Source organism: Sminthopsis crassicaudata, chromosome 3 (genome assembly GCF_048593235.1).
Source record: "Sminthopsis crassicaudata isolate SCR6 chromosome 3, ASM4859323v1, whole genome shotgun sequence".
In the NCBI taxonomy this organism is placed as follows: Eukaryota; Metazoa; Chordata; class Mammalia; order Dasyuromorphia; family Dasyuridae; genus Sminthopsis; species Sminthopsis crassicaudata.
This window is the reverse complement of record NC_133619.1, coordinates 639,107,247-639,127,848: the sequence shown is the minus strand read 5'-3', so window position 1 is coordinate 639,127,848 and position 20,602 is coordinate 639,107,247. Positions and strand designations below refer to the sequence as shown.

General features: G+C 48.6%; 2 protein-coding genes across 2 annotated transcripts; both read left to right on the top strand.

Annotated features, from left to right (window-relative positions):
* The first annotated feature begins 727 nt into the window (after positions 1–727).
* Positions 728–17,207, top strand: CCDC9 (coiled-coil domain containing 9). The gene is made up of 12 exons (XM_074306938.1): positions 728–840; positions 1,118–1,182; positions 1,879–1,983; positions 2,080–2,181; positions 2,265–2,543; positions 3,439–3,522; positions 3,608–3,778; positions 4,058–4,233; positions 15,682–15,728; positions 15,850–15,982; positions 16,159–16,246; positions 16,367–17,207. Exons 2-12 carry the CDS (start codon positions 1,180–1,182, stop codon positions 16,796–16,798), a joined length of 1,620 nt encoding a protein of 539 aa, XP_074163039.1. The 5' UTR covers positions 728–840; positions 1,118–1,179; the 3' UTR covers positions 16,799–17,207.
* A 482-nt stretch (positions 17,208–17,689) lies between these two features.
* INAFM1 (InaF motif containing 1) lies at positions 17,690–18,898 on the top strand. Its single transcript, XM_074297649.1, has one exon. It carries the CDS (start codon positions 17,758–17,760, stop codon positions 18,187–18,189), a length of 432 nt encoding a protein of 143 aa, XP_074153750.1. The 5' UTR covers positions 17,690–17,757; the 3' UTR covers positions 18,190–18,898.
* The last annotated feature ends 1,704 nt before the right edge of the window (positions 18,899–20,602 follow it).

Below are 20,602 nucleotides of genomic sequence, written 5' to 3'. Positions count from 1 at the left end.
AGTCAGATGTTCCTCGGGGAGTCTTGATAAATAGACTGGCAAATATTTAATAAATTCTGTTGTTATTTTGGATGGGATGTCAGAATTAGGAGGGTCCTTGGAACATGGAATGTCAGAACTGGGAGCAAATGTAGAATAGGGATTGTTAGACTTGGGAGGAGAACTATAGTAAGAGAGGGGGGAGCCAGAAGAGACCTAGAGCATAGAATATCAGTGCTGTGAGGTCTTTGGGATAGGTAACGTCAGAGCTGGGAGCAAATCTACAACAGGGGATGTCAGGGCTGGGAGGGGCCTAGAACAGGGGATGTCAGGGCTGGGAGGGGCCTAGAACAGGGGATGACAGGGCTGGGAGGGGCCTAGAACAGGGGATGTCAGGGCGGGGAGGGGCCTGGAACAGGGGATGTCAGAGGTGGGAGGGGCCTAGAACAGGGGACGTAAGGGCTGGGAGGGCTCTAGAATGGGGATGTCAGGGGGGGTAGGGAGGGAGGGAATGGCTCTAGAACAGGGGATGTAGCAGACATGAGAATAAAGAAGACCAGAGCTGGAAAAGATCTAGGGGAGGGCTTTCTTAACCACGTGACAGGCCCCATTATAAGTAACCTAACTCGCTGAGGTTCAAAGTTGAACGCACTTTTTAGGTTGAAGCAGCAACCCAAAGAGGGTGCGGCCCCTTTAAGGCAACTTCCCTCCATCAGAAGGCAAGACCGGAAGTGGTTCTCTTTTCCCCTCCCCTTTCTGGATCCACGTGGTTCTTAGAGGAAGTGACGCGAGGAGAATCCGGGAGCAGTAGGGAGAAGGCGACCGGAGGGCCGCCGGAAGAGCCGCGAGCTTTCCCAGCCGGTGAGCGGGGAGCGGCGGGAGTCCTGGGGCCGCACGAGGCTGTCGTAGGAGGGGGTCAAGAAGTGGGCCAGGGTGTAGGTGTGCAGGGCATGGCCCGGAGGGGGCGTGCCACAGGGGCGGGGCTTACGGAAGCGGGCCTTGCGTGGGGGCGTGGTTTGTCGGGGGCGGGGTCTGCGCGGGGGCGTGGACGCGGGCCCTCGGTGGACGCCGCAGCTTCTCCACGGCCGGGGCTTGCGGGGCTGAGTCACCGCCGACCCCGGCCTGCCTTTTCCCGCAGAGACCCTCGAGCCCACGCAGCCGCTGGGGCGGCCGGGATCCCGGGACCGCCGGGTCAGAGGCATGGTGAGCACTCCGCCGGCGGGTGGGGGGGAGCGGGGGCCGGGAGCGGGCGCCCGTCCCGGAGAGCCAGGGGACCCTCAGGGGGACCCCGAGGTCAGGCGCTCGGTGGGGGAGGGGAGACCTGGGGAGGGACCCCGAGTGCCCGCGCCTCGGGGGAGTGCAAATGTCAGCGGGGGGGGCCCTGAGGGGGAACCCCGAATTCTAGCACCCGTGAGGGAGGAGAGAGCCACAGCGGGGACCCCGAGTGCAGGCTCCCGATAAGGGAGGAGAGACCTGGGGAAGGGCCCCCAGCGACACACGGGGGGCGGGGGACCCCAGTACAGGTGTGAGGGGGATGGGACATGAGGGGGGACCCCGGTATACATGGCTGGGGGTGGGGGTGGGGAAGGGGACCAGGATTGTAGGCCCCAATGGGGGGGACATGAAAGAGACCTCCAGTGCAGGCGCCGCTGGTGGGGGGTACTGAGAGGGGCCCCAGTGTATGTGCCTGGGGGCAAGGGGGACCCCTAGTGTAGGCCCCATGGGGGGTCTGGCCTGGGGGACCCATCGGAGAGCGCTGGGACCCTGGCGGACGGTGCCCGCACAGTGCCCAGCTTTCCGGAGAGGCCCTCAGGCGGGGGTCGGGGGCCCTGGGTGCAGGATCCCCCCGGCCCGCAGAGAAGGGAGAGGGGGCCCTCCTCAGCCCCGTGCTCCTCGCAGGCCACCACGCTGGACCTGAAGTCCAAGGAAGAGAAGGACGCCGAGCTGGACAAGCGGATCGAGGCCCTGCGCAAGAAGAACGCCGCCCTGATCCGGCGTTACCAGGTGGGCGGCCGCCGGCCTTCCTTCCTCTGCCCCCGGTCCCCCGGGGGGGGTCTCCCGGCCTAGCGTCCGTCTGTCTGTCTGCCTGTCTGTCTCCAGGAGATCGAGGAGGACCGCAAGAAGGCTGAGTTAGAGGGCGTGGCCGTGACAGCACCCAGGAAGGGGCGCCCCGCCGAGAAGGAGAATGTTGCTGTGGATACGGTGAGGGGGCCCCCAATGGCGGGGGGGAAGTCCAGGAGCTCTCAGGGCCAGGCTCTGACCACTCCCTCACGTGTCCCCTGCAGGAGAGGAGCGTGGGCTCGGGCCGCCGGCCGGCCGCCCCCTCCCGGGCCCAGGGGAGCACTGGGAAGGGGGGCCGCAACGCCCCCCAGCGCGGAGGCAGGGCCGGGCCGGGCAGAGGGTCCAGGTTCTGGGAAGAAGAAGTGGTGATCTATGTGGAGCCACCGCCAGCCCGAAGCGGAGGAGGCCGGGGCCGGCGGGGCCGGGGCCGAGGAGGGGGAGCTTACCCCGGAGGGAGCAGCCTGGCGGCGGGGGACGCCCCGGTCCCCGACAGGAGGTCCAAGGTAGCGAGCTGGGACGGGGCACCCTCCCCCCCCACCAGGGTCTGTCTCCCTGGCCAAGGATACCCATTTGCCTTTGCCACTGTCGGCCGCAGCCCACTGCCCCTCGGCCAGCCCACTCTTGAGCTCTGCACCCACGCCCGGCCCCCGTCCGTCCGCTCCTCCTCGGTGCCCGGCCCCCATCCGTCTGCTCCTCCTCGGTGCCCGGCCCCCGTCCGTCCGCTCCTCCTCGGTGCCCGGCCCCCGTCCGTCCGCTCCTCCTCGGTGCCCGGCCCCCGTCCGTCCGCTCCTCCTCGGTGCCCGGCCCCCGTCCGCCGCTCCTCCTCAGTCCCCTTGCCCCTTCTCCTGTGGCTCCCAGCCCCTCCACAAAGTGAACAGGGCCCAGCCAGTCCCTTTCTCCCGCTTCCTTTGCTGAGGTTCCCACCACATTTTTCTGGCCGTTCCTTGAGAGTAGCTGCACAGGCCCGCTTTGAAGGCCTCCCTCCCTCATTGGTCTGCACCCTTGCTTGTGTCCCTGCCCGCTGTTCCGGGCCCGAGGAGGTTCCGGCCCCTGTGACCCTGTGGCCCTGTCTGGGGGGGCGCCCCCTTCCCACCTCGTCTCCTCCTGCTGCCTTTGCCGGCTGCCCTCAGGCCCCAGCTTCTAGGAGCTGCCTTCCCAGTTCCCCTTGGTCTTTGTGCCTCCCCTCTGAGACCTCGTTGCCCTGGAAAGTCTATCCTTCTGGGGCTCCTGGTGTCTGTCCTGTCAGGTCGTGAGCTCCTTGAGGGCAGGGCTGTGTTCTCAGGGCTTGGTGTCTGGGGACACCTGAGAAATGACCCCTTCCCTGTCAGTCTGCCCCCGTTCTCCTCTCCTTGTCCCTTCCTCTGGGCTGTTTTTCTTCTCTGTCTCTGGACTTTCTAGGAGTGGGAAGAGCGACGTCGCCAGAATATTGAAAAGATGAACGAAGAGATGGAAAAGATAGCTGAGTACGAGAGAAATCAGCGGGTACGTGGGGCCTGGCAGCGCTGCAGGGGGTGGGCGGCCCTGCCGGGCCTGCTGGGCCCGGCTCACCCCTGCTTACCCACCTCAGGACGGGCTGCCAGAAAAGAATCCTGTCCGGAACTTCCTGGACGATCCTCGTCGCAGTGGGCCTCTGCAGGAGGCTGAGCGGGACCGTCGAGAGGGGAGCCGGCGCCATGGGCGGAACTGGGGTGGTTCTGACTTTGAGCGAGTTCGCAGCGGCCTGGAACACGAGCGTTATGTGGGTGCTAGAAACCGAGTGGGGAGCGGGGCCTGGGAGGACCATAGGGAACAGTGGGGCCCTGGGCCAAGGGTGCCAGGGGCAAGGGGCCGGACAAGGGCCGGAGCTGGAAAGGGAACCCTGGGCTGAGTCCCTGGGTTTGGGGGAGGCTGGCAAGGGACAGGGGATCTGGGAGGATCCTGAACCTGGGGTGCTCAGCAGAGTGTGGCACCCGGGACAGAGGGGTACTGGGCTCCTTAGACACATGGCTCCAGCGATGCTGTTTGTTGGAGAGAGCAGGGTCGTCGGGCAGGACCAGGTGGGGACATGACGCTGTCCATGACGGGCCGGGAGCGGGCGGAGTACCTGCGTTGGAAGCAGGAACGTGAGCGCATCGACCAGGAGAGATTACAGCGGCATCGGAAGCCCACGGGCCAGTGGCGCAGGGAGTGGGATGCTGAGAAGACAGAGGGCATGTGGGTGCTTGTCCCTGCCCCCCCTGAGGGGGCTTCCCGTGCTCCTTCTGCCCCCTGACCTTTTCTTCCATTTTCATCTTCTGGCTCTTTTCTCATCTCCTGGTTGCTTTTTTAGTTAGCTTTTTTTAATCAATGAAAATCTTGCTTCTTGTTCCCCCTTCTTCCCAACTCTTCCCGAAGAGAAAGAAAGAAAAACAAAGCCCTTGTTATGAGCATAGTCATTTAATACAAATTCCTGAATTGGGCATTGCCAAAAACCCTGCCCCCAAACACTTGTGACTCTGCCAAGTCTGGCAGGAGGCATCCTGGGGGTCCGGGCTGGCCTTTGCACTGACCCTGCGGTCAGTGTTGTTACGATATAGACTGGCCTCTTGCTTCTCACTTTGCTGCTTCTTCATACAAGTCTTCCCAGGCTTCTCCAAAGCCATCCCCTTCATCATTTCTCACAGTACGGTAGCATCCAGGTACTGAAGCTTGTTCAGCCATTGCCCAAGGGAGGGTCACCCCCTCAGTGTCTGGTTCTTTGACAGCATGAAAAGAACAATTGTAAGTATTTTTGTACATAATGGTCCCTTTTTCTTCGGGGATTTAGACCTAGGATTGGGTGTATTACTGGGTCAAAAGACACATAGAATATACCTTTGAAGGCGTCATTTCAAATTACTTTCCAGGACGGCTGAACCTGTTCATAGCTCCAACAACAATGTATCAATGGACCAGTTATCCCACAGTCTCTCTAGCATTTGATACTTTCTCTCTCTCTCTTTTTTAATATCAACTTTGGTATAAGGTAGAACCTCAAAGTTATCTTAATTTCACTTTAATTATTAGTGATCTGGAGCATTTTTTCAGATGACTTTTGTAATGTTCTTAGTTTGATTTTCTGGAGGTCTATCTTTTCAGTAGATTAATTAAGGAAAGAATAGCCAGGTGTTAAAGTCCAAATCCTTTATTATCTCTTTCAAAGTCTTATCTCCTTTCCTGGGGCCCTGTTAGCTTTCTTGGAGGCCTTCCGGTGTCTTGGTTTCAGTGGAGAAGTGCAGGAGGTCAGGCCAGCCAAGGCAAGGCCGATGAAGATGACATTGAATCTCTCTCCTTTCCCCCTTCCTCCCCCCCAGCTTAAGCTCCCAGCTTATGTGCTCTACACTGAGTATAAACCAAGCATTATATCACTAGGAAACCATTATTTGTCTTAAGATTAAATCAATCATACTGAACTAGAGAGCTATTAATCACCATGCTATTCTAGAGAACCATTGCTCATCAATTCCACTGACTTAACATCTCCTAAGAATCCTCGTTTCAGAGTTCTGGCCCATAACAGCTACTGATAGCTTGCATTTCTTTTGAAAATTGTTGCTTTGTATTCTTTGACCTTTTGTCATTTTGGAGAATGAATTATTCTTATAAATTTGATACATATCTTAGCATTATAAGCTTTAACAGACAAACTTGCAACAACAACAACAAAATTTTCCCAGCTACCTGTTTCTTTTAATTTTAGCAGTATTGGTTATTTGTGGAAAAACTTTCAGAATTGTATTTCATCAGAATTGTTCATCTTACTTTCTGTGATTCTCTCCTTGTTTTATCGTGAATTCTTCCTCTAACCATGTATCTAACTGATATTTTTTTCCTTGCTCTTCTAATTTGTTTGTGATGTCACCTTTTATGTCTAAATTATGTATCCATTTGGAACTCGGTATATGCTAGGAGATGCTAGGTCTGTGCTTCACTTCTGCTAGGAGGCTTTCCAGGTTTCCCAGGAGTTTTTGACAATTAGTGAGTTCTTATCTTAATACTTAGGATCTGTCAGACCTACTGTGTTTTCTTCTGTGAATTGTGTGTCTCATTTATTCCACTAATTGAGCTTTTTTGTTTCTTACCCCAGGATCATATTGTTTTGGTGACTGTTGCATTGTGGTTTGCTTTGAGAGCTGGTATGGTTAGGCCTTCCTTTTTTTTCCTTCTGTCCCTTGAGATTCTTACCTTTTGTTCTTCCAGATGCACTTTATTTTTATTATTTTCTTTCCCTACAAAGGAATTTTTTGGTAGTTTAACTAATTTAGCACTGAACAAATAAGTCAGTTTAGATAGTATTGTCATTTTTACTATATTTGCTTGTCTCATTTATGAGCAATTAATGTTTTGCCAATCTCAAGTTCTAAATCTAAGTCATCTAAGTAAGATGACTTAATTTGTATAAAGATGTTTTATAATTGTATTTCCACAGTTCCTGGATGTGTCTTGTCATAGGTAGACTCCCAAAGTATTTTTGACTGTAGTTACTATAAATGGAATTTCTCTCTTACTATCTTTTGTAAATAACATGCAGAAATGCAGATTTTTGATGTGGATTTATTTAGTTTTGGATTTATCTAATTTTGCAGATGTGGTTAATTTATTATTATTATTATTATTATTATTATTATTATTTTTGCTGAGGCAATTGGGGTTAAGTGACTTGCTCAGGGTCACACAGCTAGGAAGTGTTAAGTGTCTGAGACCAGATTTGAACTCAGATCCTCCTGACTTCAAGGCTGGTGCTCTAATCACTGTACCACCTATCTGCCCCCCCCCTTTTATTAATTTTTTAATTGCCTCAACTCATCTAAGTAAATCATATCATCTATAAAAGGGGTTAATCTTGTTTCTTCTTTGTCCTTAGTTTTTCACTTTTTAAATTTTACTGTTAGAATTTCTTGCTCTATATCAAATAGTAATAGTGATAATGGATATTTTTGCTTTACCCCTGATCTTGTTTAAAGAGTCTCTAGTTTTGTTATCTCCATTGCATAATGGTTTTAGATAGACATTACTTGTATTAAGGAAAGATTCATTTGATTTTGTTGCCTTCTATTTTTAAACAGGAATGGGTGTCTAGTCAGATGCCTTTGCTGAGTCTTTTAACATAACCATGTTTTTTGTTGTTTTTGTTAATAATATGGTTACTTATATTTATAGTTTTCCCCATATTGAATCAAATCTGTCTTTATAGTATAAATCCAAACTGGTCATAGTGTATCTTTGTGATGTGTTGCTGTGTTCTTCTTGTTCTAATACATTAACAAAATTTTTTTTGTTATCAATATTCATTAGAGATATTAGTTACTGTTTTGACTTCCTGGTTTAGGTATCAAGACCATTTTTTCTATCATAGAAGGAATTTGGTAGAATCTCTTCCTATTTTTTCAATTAGCCTTTGTAATATTGGAATTAATTGTTGTATAAAGGTATGATTGAATTCATTTGTGAATCCATCTGGTTTGCCGAGATTTTTCATTGGGAACTCATTTTATGTTGCTTGATTTCTTTTTTTCTGAGATGTTTTGGTAATCTGAACATTTTAACATTTTTGTAAAAATTCACCCATTTCATTAGAAGGTGAGGGTTTTGTTTTTTTTTTTTAAGTATATTACTGGGTTTCTAATTTCCTTTCTTTCTCATGAATTCACATGAATTCATGTTTTCATTTCTGGTAATAGTAATTTTTCTTTATTTTTAAAAGTCAAATTGCTATTGCTTCATGGTTTATCTTTTATTAGTTTTATCCCTTCAAAAATAGCTCCCAGTTTTATTTAAAATAATAATTTATTGGAAGGTTTTTCTTTCAGTTTTGTTAATCTTTCTTTTTTTCAGAATTTCCATTATGGTAGTTAAGTGTGGTTTTAGTTTGTCAGTTTAAAAAATTTTTTTTAATTGTATGTCCACTTTGTTGACCTCTTCTTTCTTTTATTGATAAAAGTATTGAGATATAAATCTTTCCCTAAGGAGTGCTTTAGCTGTATCCCCAAAATTTTGGTATGTAATTTCATTATTAGCATTAACTTTAGTGAAATTATTGTTTTTGTGATATATTCTTTGACCCATTCATTCTTTTTTTTCCTTTCACAAGACATTCAGGATTAAGTGATTTGCCCAGGGTCACATAGCTAGTAAGTGTCTGAGACCTGATGTGAACTCAGGTCCTCTGTGTTACCTAACTGTTCTTGATCCATTCATTCTTTAGGATAGTTATTTAGTCTCTAATTAATTTTTAATAGTTTCTCCAGAGGCCCTTTTTTGAACATAACAATATATAACAATTAACAATACAGGTTATTTTCCATTTGCTTATGAGATAAATGCCCTAAATAGTCAATTTTTATAAAGATTCCATGCACAGCTGAGAAATCTGTAGACCCTAGTTAATAATCTCCATATATATTATTTCTACTTTTTCTAAAATTCTACTCAAGTTGTTAATGTTTTTATTTTTTGACTAGATTTATGTAGGTCTGAAAGGGGTACATTGAGGATCCCCATAGTATTACATAGTTTATTCTGTTTTTCTTGAAGCATTTATATGCTATGCCATTTAGTTTATATCTCTTTAGTATTAATATTCACTTTCTATATCTTTTAGCAAAATGTCATTTTTCTGTTTATCTATTTTATAAGATAAATAATGTATAATATTATTTTTGATGTTGCCTTGTCTGAGATCTTAAATGCTACCCCTGCATTTTTTACTTCAGCTGAAATGGGATGGAATTTGCTCTTAGTCTTCAAGTCTGTGAGACTTAAAGTATATTTAGAAAGAAAGTATGTTTCTTGGTGAACTCAGCTTCATTCTTTTTGCATTTTATGGGTAAATTTATTATCCCATTTATCTTCACAATTATGATCATTGTTTATTTCTCTCTATTCTGTTCTTTTATACTTTTCCTTTTCTTTATCTTCCTCCTACCTTTATGAAGAAGATGGTAAGAGAGATGTGTTCTGTGCTGAGTGAAACTGACCCTTCTTCCTTCTACTCTGTCTGGTCCACAACCCAGTCACAGATTCTTATCCTTTCTTTTCTTTTAAAAACCCCATGCTTTATAATTAGGGTTTGTTTTGTTTATATTTATTTGGTTTTATTGTGTGTGTGTGTGTGTGTGTGTGTGTTTTCCCTTTTTTCTCCCTTTCCTTTGTTTTTTTAAAGTCATCAGAATATCACAAACACTCCTAGATCCTTTATCTTACATGACTTCTGATAAAAAGGTTCAGAGGACTACTTTTCCATATTAGAATGCAAACATTTTATTTTCACTTAATCTATTATAATTATCTTAATTCCTCTGTTTGTTTTAACTTTGAAGCCCTTTATTGTTCTGTTTACATTTTTATTTTTCTCTTTACTCCTCTATTTTAACTTAAAAGTTTCTACATAATTTTATTTATTTATTTTTTTCATCAGACATGCTCTCTCTGCTCTTTATAGTGATGGCTATTAAATCTTGCGTGATCCTGACTGGTTGCTTTGTATGTGAATTCTATCTGGCTGCTTGTGGTATATTTTTTAAATCCAGTAGAATTTGTTCCATTTTACTGGGTAAGTTACCCTTGGTTGTAAATCTATACTTTTTGCCTTATATAACATCTTAGTTCAAATTTTCCATTTCTTTATAGTAGTGTCTGCTAAGTCTTATATAATCTTATTTGTGTTTCCTTAGTATTTGAATTCTTTCTTTTTGGCTGTTTGTAAAATTTTTATTTCGCTGGAAAGATACGAATTTTGAATGCAGTTTTCCTGTGAATTTTTATTTTGGAGTCCCTCTCCTCCCATTAAATTTTTTTTTTTTTCATTTAGCAAAATCTACTCTCTTCTTTTGAAATTGAACAACCTTCTGTTTTAAACATGTATAGTTAAGCAAAACAAATTCCCAAATTGACTATGTCAAAAAGAAAAAATTCTAATTATGCTTTACCTCTCTGTCAGAAGGTGAATAGCATTTTTCATCATGAATCTTCTGGAATCAAAATTGGCCATTATGCCAATTAGAAATCTTTCAAAGTCTTTCAGAGTTCTTTGTCTTTTAAATGTTGTTGCCCCAATATAAATTGTTGTTTTCCTTACTTTAGTCTGTATTCATTTATTCAAATCTTCCAAGGTTTCTTTGAAATTGTTCTCTTCAACATTTCTTCTAGCATAATAGTATTCAATCAAATTTATATATCATATCTTGTTTAGCTTAGCCATTTCCAAGTTGATGGAAACTTCCTCAGTTTCCATTTCTTTGCCACTGGAGCTACTATTAATATTTTTTGTATATCCTTAGAGTTTGATTTGCTTAGGATTAATCTTTTTCTTAAGCTAATCTTCCTCTTAGTCTTCCTTTTTGCCTTTTTCTTCTGTTTCCCTGTTGAATGAAATGTATTTCTATTACTAGTCGTGTATATGTATGTATCTTCTATGTGATCATATGAATGTGAGGTTCAGGTGTCACTCATTTACCCCACATCTTCCTCATTTGTAGAGACGTCTACTTGTATACCCTAATTACATATTTTTTCCTAACATTCTTCTCCTCTCTCTCCCCATTTCTCCTATTTCTTTTTCCTTCTATTTGCTGTCCTCTTTTAAGATCATTCAGCTATAACAGAACTACTCCCAGACTAATTAGACTCCTTCAGTGATCTCTAATGATAATAGGGTTCAGAGGGAACATTATCCTAATCTAGAATGTACATTTTAATTAGAATTACATTAATTAGGGGGCAGCTAGGTGGCGCAGTGGATAGAGCACCAGCCTTGAAATCAGGAGGACCAGAGTTCAAATCTGGTCTCAGACATTTAACACTTCCTAGCTGTGTGACCCTGGATAAGTCACTTAACCCCAGCCTCAAAAAAAAGAATTACATTAATTAGGATATAAATGGTTTATCTTTATTGTTCCTATTTATATTTTTAATTTTTCTTTACTCCTGTGTTTTAACTTAAAAGTTTCTCTATAGCTCTTCATCAGACATGCACTTTCTACTCTTTATAGTGATAGCTGTTAAATCTTATGTTTGCTTGGTACATTATCTGTACCCTGTAGTACTGCTTGTAATATATTTTTAAATGTAGAAAGAAGGTCTTGAATTTTGGCTGTGATGTTTCTGAGAGGTTTCATTTTGTGATTTTTTTTTTAATAAAACTTTTTATTTTTAAAACACATGCATAGTTTTCAGCATTCACCCTTGCAAAATCTTGCGTTACAAAATTTTCTCCTCTTTCCTCTATCCCCTTCCCTAGATGGCAAGTAATCCAATATATATTAAACATGCAATTCTTTTATATGTATTTCCACGATTGTCATGCTACACAAGAAAAATCAGATCAAAAAGGAAAAGAAAATGAGAAAAAAACAATACAAGCAAATAACAACAAAAAAGTGAAAATACTATGTTGTGATTCACATTCAGTCTCCACAGTTCTCTCTCTGGGTGCAGATGGCTCTCTTCATGTGATGTCTTTTAGGAAGTAACAGGTGGATTCTATTTTCTCTTTATCTTATCATTCTAAGAGATCTTAGCAGTTTTCTTTTATGAGTTCTAGAATTTTGGTGGTTAATTTTTTATTTTTTTGCAAGTCAGGTAGCCCATTGATTCTTTTATCTCTCCTTGTCTGTTTTCCACATCAATTATTTTTGTTATGAAATAAGTTAGACTTCCTTTTTCAACCTTTTGACTTGAATATTTCTTGTGTTCTCATGGAGTAGTTGGCTTCTAGGTCCATTCTTGTTTTGGGGAAGTTTGTTTTCTGGGCAAAGCTTTGTACCTTGTGTCAAGCTCTTAATTCCATTTCCAATTCATTCTTCCATAGCTGTCTTATCTCTTTGATTTATTTCCCTCTCTAGTCCTTTCATTGACAAAAACATTTAAAATCTTTTTCTAAATTCTTGCTTACTGTTGTCTAGTTGAATCTGTGTCCAACCTTTTTTTTTTTTTTTTTTAATCTTTCCTTTTAGACATTTTAGAATCTCTATCTTATGGTTTTATGTCTTGAACCTCCCAATCACCATAATAGCTCAATATGATGAGATTCCTTTCTGTTTGCTTCATTCTTCCAGCCCACTTGCTTTATCTCAGACTGTATGTTGGGGCTAGGCCCTCTGGACTTCTGGAGGGAAAATCAGAGCTGGTCCTGCTGTTGTTCTCTTAGGGGTATTGAGTGTTGTGTTATCCCAGGTTCGGAGAGATGGTTCAAGCCTAGAACCTGTTAAGCTTTCAAAGCCTGCAAAGTGTCTCCTGGTCTCAGTTCTGTATGTTCCCGGATCTGGATCTGAGTTACAGGTCTGTGAGCTTTCTGTACTCATCTTGCTGGTTCTGAGTGACAGAACTGTCAGCTTCCTTCCCTTTGGTGTGGGATTCCTCAGCTGGCTCCAAGTGGGCTGGTGACTGGAACTGAGGTCCTCCTTCTTTCCCGGGATCTGAGCACATAGCTCCTGCTTGTTCGGTATCAGTCCAGGCCCTGCAGCTGCTCCTTACCTTGGAATGCTACCCATGGTCACAGTTCCTCCCTGCAGTCTGCCCTGGATCTGTGACCGTAAGCTGAGATGGCTTCCCCGGTGGCATCTACTCCAAGTTTGGACTCCTCTGAATTATATCTGGGATCTCTTCTTGCCTCGGTGCACAACCTCTGCAGCATCTTGCCTGGCCAGTTTCCATGCCCCGGGGCTGCTGATCTCTTGGTTTCTCCATGCCTACCGGAACTGGAAAAATAACTTTCTGTGATTTTTTTCCCTTTGGATTTCTGGACAGGATTTGTCCCACTATGTCTTCTAGACCTGTTTAAAGGTATTAGGACAGGAAGGAGTTCATGGTTTTCCTTTCTGCTGCTTTGCCATTTGGGCTCCATCTCCCTCCTCTTTTTCCTCCTCAGTCTGCTGATTTTTTTAAAGTAATTTTTTATTGACACATTTTTTCTTTTTTAATACAACAATCTGGTGTTCCCTAGTGTCCCTCCTCTTCTTTCACATAATAAATAGTAGACAAAGAAGAACAAAAAAAAAAATAAAGATAAAGTGGAGAAAAGCAATCAGTCTTACTGATTGGTACTTGGGAAAGTCTGAAGATGTTTCCAAGACACTTGTGGACTTCCTCACTTCTGAAAAAGGGTGGAATGGGGAAGGAATCTTCTTTCTCTACTCTAGGGCCATGCTTGTTCTTGAAAATTTTTTGGTAAATGGTTCTTTACATTTGCAGTTTTATAATCGTTGTGTAATTGTTTTCTTCTTTTCTTTGCATCAGTTCATGGAGAACTTTACATGTTTCTTTATATTCCTCTCATTCATCATTTCTTCCAGCATACTTCTATTCCATTATATTCAAATACCACCAGTTTGTTGGTTTTTATTTTTTCCAAGCCATTCCCTCATCAATGGGCATCAACTTTGTTTCCAGTTCTTTGCTATTTCAAAAAGTACAGTTATCAATATTTTGGTATGAATGGGGATTTTTTTTTTTTTAAATTAATGACCACTTTGGGATAGAAATTTCACAGTGGAACCTCTGGATCAGAGTACAGACATTTTTAGTCTCCTAGATTTTTTTTCAAAATGATTGTATCAATTCGCAGCTTCACCAACAATGTATTAATATTCCTCTTTTTCCACATCCTCTCTGAAATTGACTATTTCTATCATTATTTGTCGTTACTGATTTTCAGGGCTTGAGGTAAAACCTCAAGAATGTTTTCATTTGTATTTTTCTTAATTATTTGGAATATCCTTTCATGTGATTTTTTAATAGTTTGTAACTCTTCTGAGAAATATTTCTTCTTATCTTTTGACCTATTATCCATTGGGAAATGGTTAATTGGGAAGATTGTGGGGGGAACTGTGTGCATATATACAAACCCTTATCAGGGAAAATATGTACAAAGTTTTTTTCTCCATTCTACTACTTCCTTTCTTGTCCTAGATATATTGTTTGTGCTTTTCAGTTTCATGTAAAACAAAGTTTCTTTTGTAATTGCCCCTGTCCTTTAGTTATACATTTCTTATACATATCTGTGGGAGAGATGTTATTTCTCTTCTAAATGTTTTTTATATTATGATCTTTTAATATTATGGTCATGTATCCATTTAGAATGGAGTGTAGAATATGGTATATTGTCCTGATCTAAGCCTAATTTCTACCAGACTGCTTTTTGGTTTTTCCAGCAGTTATTTTTTTTTTTAATCAAATGTAGAATTATTACCTGAGTACTTTGTTTTCCTGTTTATCATAACCCATTGATTTAAAAATTATTAATCTTTTCTGTCTCAATTTCATTGATTTTTAATTTTCTTCTTAAATTGTTTTTTAATTGTTTCTCATATGAAATACCTTACCTTAAATATTCTTTTTTTTCCCCCTTCAGTCTTTTAACTTTTTAAATATATCTTATTGTTTCATGAAGTATTAAAATTTTATTTGGTCTTAGTTTTCAAGGATTTTGTTCTTTGGATAAAGCTTTGAACCTCTTTTGCTCAACTGTTATTTTTCCAGTGGTTTCTTCCATAATTCTAATCTCCCCCTCCCTGCTCCAATGTTCTTATATCTTTTCCAGTTCTTTTCTTTAGGGTTCTCATTTAATTTATAAAATAATTTCAGTCCTTTCTACACTCTTGATTACTATCTTGCAGAAATTCTTGTTGAGCTTGTGCCCAACTTCCTTTTTTCTTGGAGACTTGTTTGTAGATGTTTGACATTTTCTTCTGGGTTTGTGTCTTGAGTACCCTCATAATCGCCATACCTCTTCACGGTGATATATCTTTTTTTTTTTGATTGCTTATTCTTCCAGTCTTTCTGGCTTGGGCTCCTGTGAGGGCTAGGCACTCTGAATTTCTGGAGGGATCATCTTAGCTCTGCTTATTTTGTATTCTTTAGGGTCTTGTCTCAGAGTATTGAGTTTTGTGTTATTTGGGGAGGGTTCAGCTCAGCCTGAGGACCTGCAGTCTGTCAGTGGGCTGACGGTGGTCTGTTCTAGGACAAAGTTTGAGCTCTACTACTTTTCTCAGCTCTGCAGATTCCTACCTAGATTTGCTTCTGAACTTGCCCCTGCTTAGAGTTCAGTAGACTGGCCCAGATCTAATCAGCCCTCTGCATGTTCACAGTGGCAGAATGCAGGCTCCCCTTTGGGGTGGGCTCCCACCCTCAGACTGAACTGGGGACTGGGCCTGAGACCCCACTCTTCTGGCTCAGTGATCCTAGGCTGACCCATGTGTATGAGCCTTGGTCCTCTTATCCTCATGCATATCTGTAGCTTTGGATTTCTGGCCCACCTGGTCACCATTGTCTTGGTCTGCCTTGATCTGCTGCCCTAGGCCGGAAAAATGATTGGCCATCCCCCATCTGGTCTTGGTCTAATATCTTTTATCCAGACCTTTCTGGAGTGGTTGGGGGCAAACTGGGCTGTACTTGAGCTGTTCCACCATCTTGGTGGGTCTCTAGCTCTTCTCACCTCCCTGCCTGTCCCTTGATTTTCTCACCTCGGATCCCTTTTCTCCTCACTTTCCCTCTCGTTCTCTCCTCCTCCTCTCCCTGCTTGCTTCCCTGCTGTCTTCACCTCCTTATTCCTGGCGCACTTTCTACCATCTCCCATGTTCTCTTGCTCTGTCTTGTCTTACCCCCTCCCCCCAACCTTGTCTTGCTGAATTGGACCCTCTTCCACAGGTTCAAGGATGGACCTGCCTCTGTTCCAGAAACACCCTCTCATCATGGTGAGACCTGGGATGATGTCAGAGGGATGGGTGGGGGAGACAAAAAGAGGGAGGAGCCTGTTCCAGGGTGGGGAGGAGGCAAGGTGAGGGTCCTATCTCTACCAGCTCCTTCTTCCCACAGATGAAGGCAGTAGCCGACCCCCCAAACCCCCAACCTTTGGAGACTTTTTGTCCCAGCACAAGACTGCGTCTGGCAGCCGAAGGAGAAGGAAGACCAGCCGGCCCCGGGCCAAAGGCCCACCTCGGGGCTACAGGTGGGAGTCTTTGCCCTGTTGGGGGTTTCTCCCCCTAGGAGCTGGCTAGTCCTTGGGCTGTGGCAGTGCCCAGCCAGGCAGGGGGAGGGGAGAGAAGGGGAGGCTGACAGAGACCCCATCCTTGGTGTGTGTTTCCATCTCCCTCTCCCCTCTTTCCATGACTCATCTGATTCCAGCCACCATGATGACCGGTGGGAGCCCAAGGAACAGAAGGAGCAATTGCCTGCCACGGACCAGGAGAAGACCCCAGACTCGGAGCCCCAGGTAGGGAGGAGAGCGTGCTTGGTGTCCAGATGCTGCCCGGCTGGGGGAGAGCCAGGGCTGGGGCAGGAGGAAGGAGCAGAGGAAGGAGACCCAGGCCTGCTTTGCTCTTCCACCTCCCAGACTGAGACCCCCAGTGCAGCCCCAGAGCCCCCAGCTCCAGATGCGACCCCGTCCACTGCTGATGAGGATGAGGACCAGTGGGAGGATGTGAGTGGTGAGGAGGAGGAGGAAGAAGAGGAAGAGGATGGAGACTCTGGGGAAGAGGAGGAGGAGGAGGAGGAGGAGGAAGAAGAAGAAGAAGAGGAGGAGGAGGAGGAAGAAGAAGATCAGCTGCAAGCAGATGCTGATGGCTCAGGGCAGACCCCAGGACCCCAGGGCAGCTCCACCGAAGCCCAGACGGCCCCCGAAGTCCCGACCAGCCCCTTCTCCCCCTCCAGAGGCCACCAGCCGGTATCCGACTGGGGGGAGGAGATGGAGCAGAGCTCCTCCCGAGCTGCGCTCCCCCAGCGAAGTTCTAGCCCCGGTGCCCCCCCTTCCGGTTCGGGGAAGTGACTGGCCAGAAAGGATGCATGACCTCGACGGAGAGCTCCAGCTCCCCTCCGCACTGACCTTGCTCCATTCCCGGCTTCAGTAGGAGGCTGGAAGGTTTCTCTGGGCTGATTAGGCCCTAGTCCAAGAGTGTGTGGGCGGGAGGGAGTGCTCCTGCAGATCATTCCGTCCTGTTCCCTCCCACAGCCCCCCGGGGTCAGCCTGGTCACCGGTGGGGAAGTCGAGGCAGAGTGGGGGAGGGGGGTGGCGCCCTTAGGGAGCAGGGGTGGTGGATTCATCCCTTCCTGGTGCCGGTCACGTCCCTAATGCTTGGATCCCCTGCCCCCGAGGTTCGGGGAGGGAGCACTCATCCCCTTCCTTCTTCCTGTGTCCCTCCCCTTCGAACCTTAATAAAGAAGCCGATTGTAAATAAGCTTGGGTCCTTCCTCCTTGCTTTGGGGGGCTCCGCGCCCCGATTTCTGCGCTAGGGAGCGGGAGGCTTGGGCCTCTGGCTTCTCTTTGAGTCATTCATTCACACGGCCCGTTTCTACCCGGCCAGCCTGAAGGGAAGCGCCTGGAGCCTGGGGGACAGGTTGGGGTGCTTGGTTTCAGGGACCACCGGGGGCTGTACTGAGGCAGACCCAGGCCCGAAGGCACCCGAGAGGGCGGGCTCTGTTAGGAGGCGAAGGGAGGGGGCGGGGTTAGGGCTCCGGGGGAAGGCCGGGTTTTCAGCCAGGTTTGACAGGGGGCGGGGCGAGCTAGCTTGCGGGTTTCAGTAGGGGGTGGGGTTAGAACGCTGGGCTCCGGGGGAAGGCCGGGTTTGTAAGGCGGCGGGGCGGGGGAGGGGCGGGGCTAGCGTGCCAGCTGAGGCAGGGGGCGGGGCTCGGGGGAGGGCTCCGAAGGCTGCGGGGCCGCGGCATCGGCTTCGGCATCGGCATCGGGCGCGGGAGCGTGCGGAGCAGCGGTTCGGGCTCCCCGCAGGGATGCGCGGCGGCGGCGGCTCGAGCAGCGGCGGCGGCGGCGGCGGCGGCGGGACCTCGGAGCCCGAGCCGGGGTTCGAGGCGGTGGGGAGCGAGGCCCCCGCTGGCCGCTGGCTGCGCCTGGCTCCCGTGTGCGCCTACTGCGTGTGCGTGTCTCTGGCCGCGGCCCTGCTGGCCGCCTACTATGGGCTCGTGTGGGCCCCCGCGGCGCCCACCCGCCTCGCCGCCAGCCCTGCGCCCCCGGGCGCCTGCATCCGCCCCGCGGTCCCCGGGCCCTCCTGCAGCCCCGCGGCGCCCGCCGCGCTCGCCGCCCCCGCAGCAGCGGGCCAGGCGTCCGGGCCCCGCGCCCCCCCGCAGCTGCCGCCCGGGATCCCGCGCCGGAGCCGCCGCCGCCGCCGCTGGAGCCGCCGCGGCCGCGCCACGAGCCCCGGGTAGATAGACGAAGCGGCCGCGCGCGCCCCGGGCCGGGCCGAACCGGACCCCAGCCCCGCCCGTCGCTGCCACCGCTGGACTCCTGGGCCTCGGAACCGCCGGACGCGCGCCGGGACTTCTGCCCCCGATGTCCTCCCCGCCGGGCTTCGGACGAAGGATCCTACGCGCCGCCGGTCTGGAACCTCCCTCCGTCCCTCCAGCGGATCCCCCGACCCTTTCCCAGATGTGCGCCCCACCCCCGGACTCCCCCTCCCCGATATGCGCATCCCACCCCCTCCCAGATACTCGTCTCTCCCTCCCCCACCCCCACACCCCCCGCCCAGATGGAGGCATTCGCATCCAGCTGTGCTCCTTTCTCCCCTCGCCCCCCCAAGAGGCTCTCCCTTCCAGATGTGCCCTTTCCCCCCAACCCCCACTCCAGACGTGCAGGCCCCGCGCAATGGGGGACAGGGAAGGAGGTGGGGCGGCCGCCCCCCGGCCGCTTCCGGGCCTTCGGGGCTGCAGCGGCCCCGCACCTGGGGACTCTTCGCGGCGGCACAGCGGAGTCCCCGGAGCCTAGTCGCTGACCAGCCTCGGCCTCCCTGAACGGGAAGAGGAGCTCCCCGCGGTGATCCCCGCCTCGTCCAGCCCTCCCGTCTGGGGGGGGTGTGTGTGTACGTGTGTGTATGTGAACGTGTCTCCTATTTGGAATAAACTCATCCATTCCCTGGCAGTCCTGCGTGTGAGCTAGCTCAGTATCTGCGCCGCCGGGCAGGGACCCCCCCCCCCCCGCAGGTTGTGCCCCTTTCTGGGGACGAGGTGCCATTTTCTAGTGTTTGGCCTTCGTGGTTGCGCGGGCACCCGGGGTCGCTCAGCCCCTCCCCCCTCGGGGAGCCGGGGAAAGCGAGAGGTGCCCGAGGCCCGCTTAGATCCGGGAAAGCAGGCGGGCTGCGGCGCAGTGCCCGCGGTGGGGGAGACGGCTGACGATGGCGCCAGGCCTGATGGGGGTCGGACAACGAGGCAGGACTTCCGTGTTCTGCCCGGGTGGGAGGTGGGCACGAACGAGCGCCATCCTTCCGAGGCCTCCGGGCTACGCCACGCTGCCTTCCCCGCCGGAGCGCGGGAGCACAATGCGCGCTTGGACGTCTCCAGGCCGAGAGGAAGCCCGGCCGTGCTAAACTAGCCCATCACCTGGCCAGCCCCCTTGCTGGGCCTGCGGGCCCGCCTTGTGCGGATGCAACAGCTGGAATAAGCCAGCAAGCTTTCCACAGGTGTGAGGAGAAACGCACTCCGGGCCTCCCTGGGAAGGTGCGGGTAAGGCTGGAAGCTCTGCCCCTCCCCCCAACACACACGCGCGCGCACACACAGACACAGACACACAGACACAGACACACACAGACACACAGACACACACACAGACACACACACACAGACACCCAGACACACCCAGACACACACACAGACACAGACACACACACACACGACACACACACACAGACACACACACACTGACACACACACACTGACACACACAAGACACACACACAGACACACACACAGACACACACTTACACACAACACACACACAGACACACACAGACACAGACACAGACACACAGACACACAGACACAGACACACACACACACAAGACACACACAGACACATACACACACAGACACACACACAGACACACACAAGACACACAGACACAGACACACACAGACACACAGACACAGACACAGACACACACAGACACACAGACACAGACACACACACACACAAGACACACACAGACACACACCCAGACACACACACAGACACACACACAGACACAGACACACACTGACACACACACACACAAGACACACCCAGACACACACACACAGACACACACACACAAGACACACACAGACACACACACACAGACACACACACACAGACACACAGACACAGACACACACTGACACACACAAGACACACACACAGACACATACACACACAGACACACACACAGACACATACACAAACAGACACATACACACACAGACACACACACACAGACACACACACAGACACATACACACAGACAGACACACACACACAGACACACACACACTCACACACACAGACACTCACACACACACAGACACACACACACAGACACACACACACAGACAGACACAGACACATACACACACAGACACACACACACACAGACACACACACACACACACAGAGTCTAGACTTGTATCACCACAGCACCTCGTCACACATCAGTTGTTTTCAGGGGTAGAGGAGGGGGACAGGAGGGGACCCTTGAAGCACATGGACTGTGGAGCCCTTCCCCTCATCCGATGGATCACTGATTTTGGCTTGGAGAACATTGCTCTTGCCCCTCGGCTCACCTCCGCCCCTCCCCCCACCCCCATTCCTGAC

Excerpts from the sequence above, each read along its gene's own strand:
- CCDC9 (XM_074306938.1), top strand. Across the intron at positions 2,544-3,438 it reads TCCCCGACAGGAGGTCCAAG|GAGTGGGAAGAGCGACGTCG; the intron begins GTAGCGAGCTGG and ends TGGACTTTCTAG. Across the intron at positions 15,983-16,158 it reads GGCCCACCTCGGGGCTACAG|CCACCATGATGACCGGTGGG; the intron begins GTGGGAGTCTTT and ends ATCTGATTCCAG.
- INAFM1 (XM_074297649.1), top strand. The coding sequence starts at position 17,758 with ATGCGCGGCGGCGGCGGCTCGAGCAGCGGCGGCGGCGGCGGCGGCGGC.